This window comes from Physeter macrocephalus, unplaced genomic scaffold (genome assembly GCF_002837175.3).
Source record: "Physeter macrocephalus isolate SW-GA unplaced genomic scaffold, ASM283717v5 random_275, whole genome shotgun sequence".
Classification (NCBI taxonomy): Eukaryota; Metazoa; Chordata; class Mammalia; order Artiodactyla; family Physeteridae; genus Physeter; species Physeter macrocephalus.
The window spans coordinates 13,418-22,894 of NW_021145577.1; the positions used below are offsets into that span (position 1 = coordinate 13,418).

Here is a 9,477-nt window from a genome sequence, read left to right on the forward strand (position 1 = left end):
CTGTGACTCTGTTTCTGTTTTGTAAATAGGTTCATTTATACCATTTTTTTTTAGATTCCACATATTTTCACATAAGGTCTTCTTGACAGATTCCGACGAACATGAATGTTAGGCGGAACGCTATTTGTACACACGTGTGTGAATGCACATGTATGTGGTTTTCCTAGTAACTGTCCACTGATAGGTTGATTAGACCCATCTCTTGGACTTTGCAAATGATTCAGTTAGTTTAAAAACCATCATGAGCCCTTTTACGAACCAGGAGCTTTCACGACATCATCTGTTTTACAGAACCCTGTGAGATGGGTAATAGCCTCCCCTTTTTGTGAAAGAAAAAACAAGTCCACAGAAGTGAAGAGACACGCTGGAGACACTGAAGCGAAATAATAAATAATAAAGTTAAACCCAGGCAACTCCAAAGCCTGGCATATGCCACAACTCCAGGGTCCCAAAGTCTCCGGAACACTGGTTTTTCCTGGAATGTTGGTAGATCTTCCCAAAAATGAAAACAAAGGTGTTCCATGGTGGGATAAGTTCTGGAAGAAGTTCCTGCATTGCAGGACTGTTCAGTGCCTTTATGAGGTGAGTGGGCCTCCTCTCCCTCAAGAGATATAAGCCTCGTTCATGAAAAGCCAGTGCCCACACCCTTCCAGCCAGCTCACCGGCCCAGGCCTGAGAAGCAGATTCAATGCCTCCTGCTTTGTGGCTTTTGCTATTAATCAATTAATGAATAAGCCGGGCTCCCATGCCATGCTGACAAATGCATTCAGTCACCCATTCAGCAAGTGAAGGCTATTCTATGCCCAGGCCGAGGAACAGTGCCAGGCTCTGGGGATATTCTTGGTCAGGAATCATTTATTTGAAAGGAACAGGAGCCCATTCAAAGCAGCTTAAGGTTTTTGCTTAAGGAGGACTCTTAGAATAGTTACAGTGATAATTAATGGAACCCAAGGAGAAAACATGTGTCTGGGTCTCCAAGGCCTAGAGCAGGAACCATGTCTCTCCGCCCCACCTTCCCCAACTCCCACTCTAGTTACCAGGTCTCCCATCTCCGCTTTTCTCTGAGACACTTCCACTTCCTTCTTTGTCATTTGTACTTAGAGTTCAGCACACGCACCTCATTCACTTGGTCTGTCCATGTCACTTCCAAATAACTGGGAACTCCTGGCTACGTGGTATCTAGGGCGGCTCCAGGACCGTGCATCTCCAGGAGAATATGGGGCATGGGGGGAGGGGACGAGGTGCTTCTGCCGCAGACATTGCTCCCTCTTAGGGGTTCCCAGCACTGGGTGAACATTGGAACCAAGTGGGGGGCTTTGAAAAATACCAGTGCCTGAACCGTGTCCTCTGCCTGTTCCCCTTCTCCCACGTTCTGCTTTAATGTGTCTGAGAAGGGGGCTCAAGCATCCGTGTTTTTTTAGATTCCCAGGTATCCCTAATGTGCAGCTCAGATTGAGACTCTCTGCTGTGGTAGGAAAGACAGTAAAAAGTCATTACAGGACTTCCTTGATGGTCCAGTGGTTAAGACTCTGCGCTTCCATTGCAGGGGGCACGGGTGCCATCCCTGGTCGGGGAATGAAGATCCCGCATGCCACGCGGCGTCCCAAAAGCGGGAAAAAAAAAATCATTACAAGTTGATAATGGCTTTGATGGGGAAGGACGGGGGCAGCACATTTGACAGTCTAGAAGGAGCAGGGAAGAGAAACACTAAGACCCGATGATGGGGAGTGTCCGTACCTTGCAGAAAGCATTCAGCATTGTGGGCTTTCGTGTGTGTCATTGATTACCATGAGGTGGACGGTGTCTGGGTTATAGTGGGGACTGAAAAATATGGGTTGAGTTCACGAATGAGATATCATTCAGGTAGAGAGTTAAAGGTGGAGAGCACTTGATTTTTCATGATTGAGGCCACTTGTGTGTAGCTGACCAAGGCAAGCATCAGTGTCATGCCCATTGGCCAGAGGGAGATGCACAGGTTGCCCAGAATCCCTGGCTCTGAGCAGCAGAGCCAGACCCAGACCCGGCCGTTGGGACTTCCACCTCCTCCACCTTTTGTAGGGTGACCAAGCATCCTGGTTTGCTCGGGACTGTCTTGGTCTTAGCGCTGAAAGTCCTGTGCCCGCGGAAACACCTCAGTCCCAGGCAAACTGGGATGGTTGGTCACCGTACCTGTCAGTGGTTTCCCGATGTTCTCCGTCCCGTGGAGGTGCCGCAGCACTGCCAGCCGACTGGGACAGGCAGGCGGCAAGGGGAAGGCCAAGAAGGCAGGGTTCCAAGCCTACGTCCCCAGCCCCCAGAGGCTCAGGTCTGCTTTAGCTGTCCTAGATAGAAGTTTATTACCATACAGGCACTTGGGGCTTTGGAAACAAAGGCCCATCCTGAGGCAGGAGGGGACGTAGATCCAGCCCACACAGGCATGGGGCAGCAGGAGTCAGTTAGTGGTCAGGTGTTACAGGGCAGAGAGAGGGCATCCTGGGGACCCGGCATGAGCTGAAGCCCAGGATCTCAGCCTGGTGAGGCCCCAGTTCTAAGTATAGGACCTCGAACCCAGGTGAGGCCACAGGTGTGCTTCTAGAACATTTCCTCCAGCCAAAATAAGGACCCGAACATGACTCTGGTCTCTGCACAACCCCAGGTGTGATTTCTGAGTCCCTTCCTAGGAGTTTGGTAGTCACAGGTGTAGTTTCTGGATCAATCCCTCTTAACCTGCTGAGGCCTCAGGTGAAGGTCTAGACCAGCGAGTGGCTCTCCACCTTGACCACACGTTAGGATCACTAAGGGACACACAGGCCACACCCAGACTAGTGACAGCGGAGCCCAATGTACAGTCAGGGTTGAGGCCCGCTGGTGGAGAGACTTAGCAGCCCAGGTGAAGCCCCAGGCTCTGCCCTGAACCTGGTACGGCTCCTGGAGTAGTTTGGGATCGTTCTAGGGGTCTGATTTTGATGCTTAGAGGGTTTCGGGATCCATCTTGGGACTCCTGGTGGAGCCCCAAGTCAAGGTATCCGTCTCTCACTTCAGGTCTAGGGAAGCTCTGTGGAGGCCCCAGGTGGAGTTCTGGGCCCATCCCTGCAGCCCTGGTGAGGCTCCAGGACTAATATCACCAAGTCTTGCTTCTTTAATGAAGCCGGGGATGGTCCATTGGTGGTTTCGGCTTCTGTTGCATTTCCAGATATGTTCCAGCAACTCTAGCTGGGCCTGTCAGGATTCCACATTCGAAATGTGGGTTCCCGGATGAGGCCCCTGGGTTTATTTCTGAATTTATCCTACATCCTTGATCACATAGAGTGTGTGAGTCCTGATCCCGTCAGTGTCCCAGGGAGGCCTCAGATGTGTCTCTGTCTTGACTGGAGAGTTCTAGAGTGCCGCAGGGCTGATTCCAGAACAATGCTTCTGTTCTGCAGAGGGGTCCAGCCAGAACCCACATGAACCCATATGGTCACATCGTTTTGGCAAACGTGGCTAAGCTCTTGTCCCATGGTCATGCTGAGGCCCACGTATTGTTCTCAGTGAGTCCGCCAGACTCTGAGAAGCTTTGAGGGAGTTCTGGTTGGGCAGAATGCCCAAGGTGTGGTCCTGGTCTCATCACAGCAGCTCTAGTGGCCCCAGTTTGAGCCCGGTGTCCACTCTCCCACTCTGCAGTGGCCCACCTCTGGCCTCGGCACATCCTTGGAACTCCGGGGAAGCCCAGGGGTGGTTCAGCTTTCAAGGGTGACCTGGAGTCTGTCGGAGCTCTGATCCAACACCAGCTGAGGTTATGGGGCTGTCTCAAGAGCTCTGATGGTACCCAGGGTCACTGTTCGTCCCTAGAAATGATGGATATTGATAGCATTTCCCCAGAACCCCCAGAAACACCCCCATTCACCTGCTAGACCACCAGCCTTGTGAGATCCTCAGGCGGTTGCTGGCAGTGGAGCTCCAAGATCTGAGTGGACGATAGGTACCCAGGGAAGGTATGTTATTCCGGCTCCTCTTCTTTCCAGCCATGTAGGCTCAGGCAAGTGGCTTGACTTTTCTGCACCTCAGGTTCCTCTGCAGTAAACAGATAATAATACCTGTTCCACTTGGTGAATATGGGAATAAATGAGATCACGGGAAACAAGCATCTGCGTGTTCACCACCTCTCGAGAGATGGGGAAAGTGCATAGGTGGCCACCCGCAGCCCCGGCTTTCATCTGCTCCCTCGCAGGGGGAGGACAGCCAGTTATCTCCTTCCTAGGAAAGAAGTGAGAGACATTGACTCTGCAAAACACACACACACACACACACACACACACACACACACACACACACACTCTGGCTGCCACCAAGAACGACAAATAACAGAAAGACAGTCAGGTCAGCGGAAGCTAAAAACAAGTTTACTCTTCCTGCTGCCTGGGCCCTGAGGGACAGAGGGACGAGGGACAGCGCCCACTGACACAAGACCGCACCGTGGCCTGCAGTGCATCTTCTGAATGGGCAGGCCTCGGGGGTCCTCTCTGCACCTCACTGCCTGCCTCTCTCCTCCTAGTTTCACCAGGACCAGACCCAGGAGGCCTCCGCAGGTGGGGCCCCCAGCACTTTGCCTGGGCACCCTCTCTCTGGCTGAGTCTGCTCCCAGCTTTCCTCTCTCCGCCCCGAGGCTGACACCTCCCACCCCTGTCTGCAGCCCTCAGAGACGTAGCCTACAGGCACAAAGGGTCTGCACGCCCACCCCCCACCCCGACCCCCTGACACCTGCCCTTTACTCTGCCCATGCCTCCCCCAGTCTATGGCATCCCCACCCGCCTAGTTGCTCCAGCCGGAAACCTGGGCTTTCTGCTCTCCTCCACCCCATCCTCCGCTCAGCTCCACCACCCAGGCCCCGCCCCCTGCCCAGCTCCTCTCTGGCATCCCTAACCCCACTGCATGGCCCCTCCTACCCCCAAGCACGCCGTGCGCTCTCAATGTCCATGTTCCCCCCACGTCCTTCCGTCAACTGAAATAAAACGTGGACCGACCAATGCCTCATCCTTTGGGAAGGCCTTCTGCTTTCCCTGGGCTGAATCAGTGGCTGGCTTTCTCTGGGCCCTTTTTTCTTACCTCCATGACAGTAATGATCGTTGCACTGCATTCATTATAGCAAACACTTGTGCTTACTGGATTTTGGGCATTGTTCTAAGAGCTTTACACGTATTCATTCATAGAACAATATTACAGATGTGTGTCTGTCGTTGGCCCCTCTGCTTCCCTGGGAGCTCGGGGAGCAGACCCTGCATTTGACCAGCTCTAAGTCGGTCACCTGCACCCAACACGAGCTGGCCTCCAGTGGGCTCTGCTCGGGTCTATCTGTTCATTGCTCTAACTCCAGGACCTAGAAGAGTGTGTTGAAACATTTGTGTGGAGTGAATTAAATGCATGCTGCCCTGAATTGATACCCAGTCCCCAAAGGGGATGTTCTCTTGGTGTGTTTTCTCTGCCTTTCTCCCAGCATACCTGATGGTCTAAAACTGGCTTTTTTTGCAGTTTGTTGGCAAATAGGACTTTGTGGGGTTTGCTTCCTTCTTACAATAGCCTAAGCATAGGTTCTGTTACATGGTACAAAGCCTGCCTTAATAGAGAGTTTGAAACCGCTAAATAGAATGCCATTCCGATGATCACGAATAATGAATCCTTGCCTAGCAGATGTGGCAATGAGTGCTTTGCAAAACAGCCAGATTGTTAACAGGAGACGCTGCCGGTTCCGTGCCGATCGCCCTGGTAATTGGAGCTGTCTTCTTCTTGGTGCAGCATTATTTCACGGTTAACTTCAGCCACGAGAACCAGAAAGCCTTGGAGCTGAGGACAGAGGACGCCAGGGATTGTGATGAGTGGGTGGCAGCCATCGCTCACGCCAGGTATGTGTCGCCCCTCCAAAGGCCCCGTCCTGAGCAGACTCAGACCCCAGGAGGGGAAGGCATGGAGGAGGAGGAGATGGGGGGAGGATGGAAGCTGTAAGAAGGGCATCTTGACAGGCCCGCCCTGAGAGCCCCGGAGCTCTGGGATGTGCCTCCCTGGGGTGCACAGGGAACCAAGGGTCCTGAGGATCAACGTTACAGCCTCCTGCCCCCTTCAACCAGATGAGCTCCTTTTTTCATACTAGGAGAACCGAGTACAATTTGGTTGGATTACAGGGCTTTATAGCCACCAAAGGCTAAGACCACCAGGGTTCTAACCCGGATGCTGCAGGAATGGACTAGTCCTGTCTTTTCTCTGGGCCTTGGTTTTCTCATCTGTAAACTGAAATTCTGTAAACCTCTCTGAGCTTGGATGTTCAGGGATTCTAGACCTGCTCTTCCCTTCATTCCCAACAATGTGTACCCCTCTCTGGAGGGATTCACTGGGCCAGGTGGGGAGAAAAGCAAAAGGAGAGTGTATGCTGCAGAGAAAATGGGGGCTCCAAGCTGCGTCGAGTCTTCCTGGGTCTTGGGGAAATGATGGGCTTGTGGGCTGGGGTGTGGTCCCCAAGCTAACAATCCCCTGGCAGAGCTAAGTCCTGTCAGGGGGAATGGACACCCAGACTCACCCCTTTGAGCAGTAGATCTTTCTGGCTGAGTGGATAATGGTGTGTTCCTGTGTCTGCTTTCCGGTAAAATGTAAGCTCCTCAGGGCAGGGACTAAGTATGATTCTTTGCATCTCCAGGGCCTTATAAAGGTATAGACAAGTGCTCAGCAGTGTAGATGGGAAGAATGCAAGGATGAATGAATGGATAGAGGTTGGATGTTGAGTTTATATGTGGAAGGTGAATGATGGATGAATGGAGGGTAAATGAATGATAAATGGATGAGTGTTGAAAGTATGTGTGAAGGACGGATGGATGGATGGATGATAAATCAATGATGAATGTTGATGGGTAGACGATGGATCCATCAGGTGATGATGGATAGATAGATGGATACCAGAGCCCTTCCTTGAGCCTTGGATCAAGCCAGCTGACCAGAAACCATTTATTAAGGCTATAGCACTGACCTTGACCCTGAGGTCAAGCCACCTCCATCCCTATCCTCAAGGAGTGTCCAGTCTAGCTAATGGAGACCAGGTTCTCACCTATGAATCAATAGAGTCAGGCTCTGAGTGTGGTACTGGGCAGACAGGGATGGATGCAACACAGGTATTCCCCCAGGGTTACCCCAGCCTAGTCAGGAAGACACTAGACAGATGTACAAATAGCTCTGGTGCATGAAGGCGGTGTTAAGTACAAGGCACCAGAGGAGACAGACATACTTCCATCTTCAGGGAAATGGGGGAATCTGGGGGATCTGGAAAGAGGGTGACATTTGACTTGAAAGGGGAGATTGGAGCTTCATATCTAATGAGTTTAGCTACGGGCACTTCAGCCCCTTCTCCAGCCCCCCAAAAGCCTTAAATAAAGGCAGTGATCTAGGAAAGACAATTCCAAGAAAAATGAAGAGACAAAGTTTGGGTGTCAGAAGGTTGATGAGGTTGGACATTGGACTGGAACCAGATCAGAACAATCTTGAATACCCAGCTGAGATGTTTGAGCTTTCCTCTGTGAACAGTGGGAAGCCATCGAAGGTTTTACACCAGGGGAGTAACAGGATCAGAGCTATGATTTGGAGTGGAAATTGCTGGCATTGTGGAGAATGGAATCAAGAAGGAAGAACCCAGATTCAGGGAAAGCAGTTGGAGCTCAGACTCCCAGCACTAAACTAGAACCAATAGCAGGGTTGTTTTGAGAACCAAATGAAATTATTTATGTGACGGGGCTTTGTAAGTGTTGAGGTATTACAGAATTCTAATTTGGTATAAATTCTGGATAACCAGGACTACATTGACTTCGAAAATCAATTCATACCAAAATTTTCTAGAGACAGTGAGATACCACTACCTGTAGAATCTACAAGGGCTGAATTGGAAAAGACTGACAGTAGCAAATACTGGAGTGGGGGTAGAGTAACCATAAATCACATGATGCTAGTGGGAGCATAAAGTGGTTCAACCACTTTGAAAAACTGTTCGGCATTTCCTTTAAAAGTGAAACATACACCTACTCTGTGACCCAGCAGTTACGCTTCTTAGTATTTATCTAAGAGAAACGAACAACATCTACAAAAAATCGTGTATGCAAACGTCCTTAGCAGCTTTTTGCACAATAGTCCCCAAACTAGAAATAACCAAGGTGTCTATCAACAGACAGATGTAGAAAGGAACCTTGATACATCCATGTGATGGAATACCGCTCAGTAATAAAAAGGAACCCAATGGGAGGGAGGCTCAAGAGGGAGGGGATATGGGGACATATGTATGCATATGGCTGATTCACTTTGGTGTACAACAGAAACTAACACAGTATTGTGAGGCAATTATACTCCAATAAAGATCTATTAAAAATATATATATATATAAATATGTAACAAAACAGATGAATTTCATAGTCGATAGGCTGAGTAAAAAGAGCCAGACACAAAATAGTACATGCTGCCTGATTCCTGTTATATGAAATTCTAAAACAGGCAGAACTCCACTGTGGTGATAGAAATCCAAACGGTAGTTGCTTGTGGGGTGGGAATTGACAGGGGAGGGGCACGAGGGAACTCCCTGGGGTGATGGGAATTTTCTTTATCTAGATTAGGGTGTATGCATTTATCTACCCGAATCAAACTGTATATTTAAGGTCTGTGCTTTCCATTATATGGGCATTAATCCTTAAATTTTTAAAATAAATTCTATCTATTAGAGTGTTTTAGTTCTCTACTGCTGCAGAACAAATGATCACAAATTTATCAGCTTAAGGGACTTCCCTGGCGGTCCAGTGGTTAAGACTCCACACTCCCACTGCAGGGGGCATGGGTTCGGTCCCTGGTCGGGGAACTAAAATCCCACATGCCATGTGGTGCGGCCGAAAAAAAACCCCACAAACTTAGCAGCTTAGAACCATACCCATTGCTCAGTTTTGTAGGTCGGAAGTCTGGGCTCGGCTGTGGTCTCTGCACAGAAGCCCATGGGCTGAAATCAAGGAGTCAGTCAAGCTGGGCTCTTACCTCGAGGTTCTGGAGAAATCTCTGCTTCCAAGCTCACTCCTGTCGTTGGCAAGAGTCAGTTCCTTGTAGGACTGGTGTCCCTGTTTCCCTGCTAGCCGTCAGCTAGGGATGGCTCTCAGCTCCACGAGGTCCTGCCTTCCTTGCCCTGTGGTCCCCGCCAGCCTTAAGCCAACAACGGCTCACCAGACCCTTCTCCAGCCCCAAATCTCTGACCTCCCCTTTTGTAACCAGCCAGAGAAAACTCTCCATTTTCTTTTTTTTTTTTTTTTTTGTGGGTACGCGGGCCTCTCACTGTTGTGGCCTCTCCCGTTGCGGAGCACAGGCTCCGGACGCGCAGGCTCAGCGGCCATGGCTCACGGGCCCAGCCGCTGTGCGGCATGTGGGATCTTCCCAGACTGGGGCACGAACCCGTGTCCCCTGCATCGGCAGGCGGACTCTCAACCACTGCGCCACCAGGGAAGCCCAAAACTCTCC

The 9,477-nt window shown here is 50.6% G+C and overlaps 1 protein-coding gene across 1 annotated transcript in view; it reads left to right on the plus strand.

The window, feature by feature from the left end:
- LOC102974530 (ras-specific guanine nucleotide-releasing factor 1) overlaps positions 1-9,477 on the plus strand; it is a gene marked incomplete at its 3' end in the record, with an annotated part of 74,209 nt that overhangs the window by 12,646 nt on the left and 52,086 nt on the right. The window contains exon 2 of the mRNA XM_028484994.1: positions 5,752-5,858. Coding sequence (XP_028340795.1) covers positions 5,752-5,858 — 107 coding nt within the window. The remainder of the gene's footprint in view (positions 1-5,751; positions 5,859-9,477) is intronic.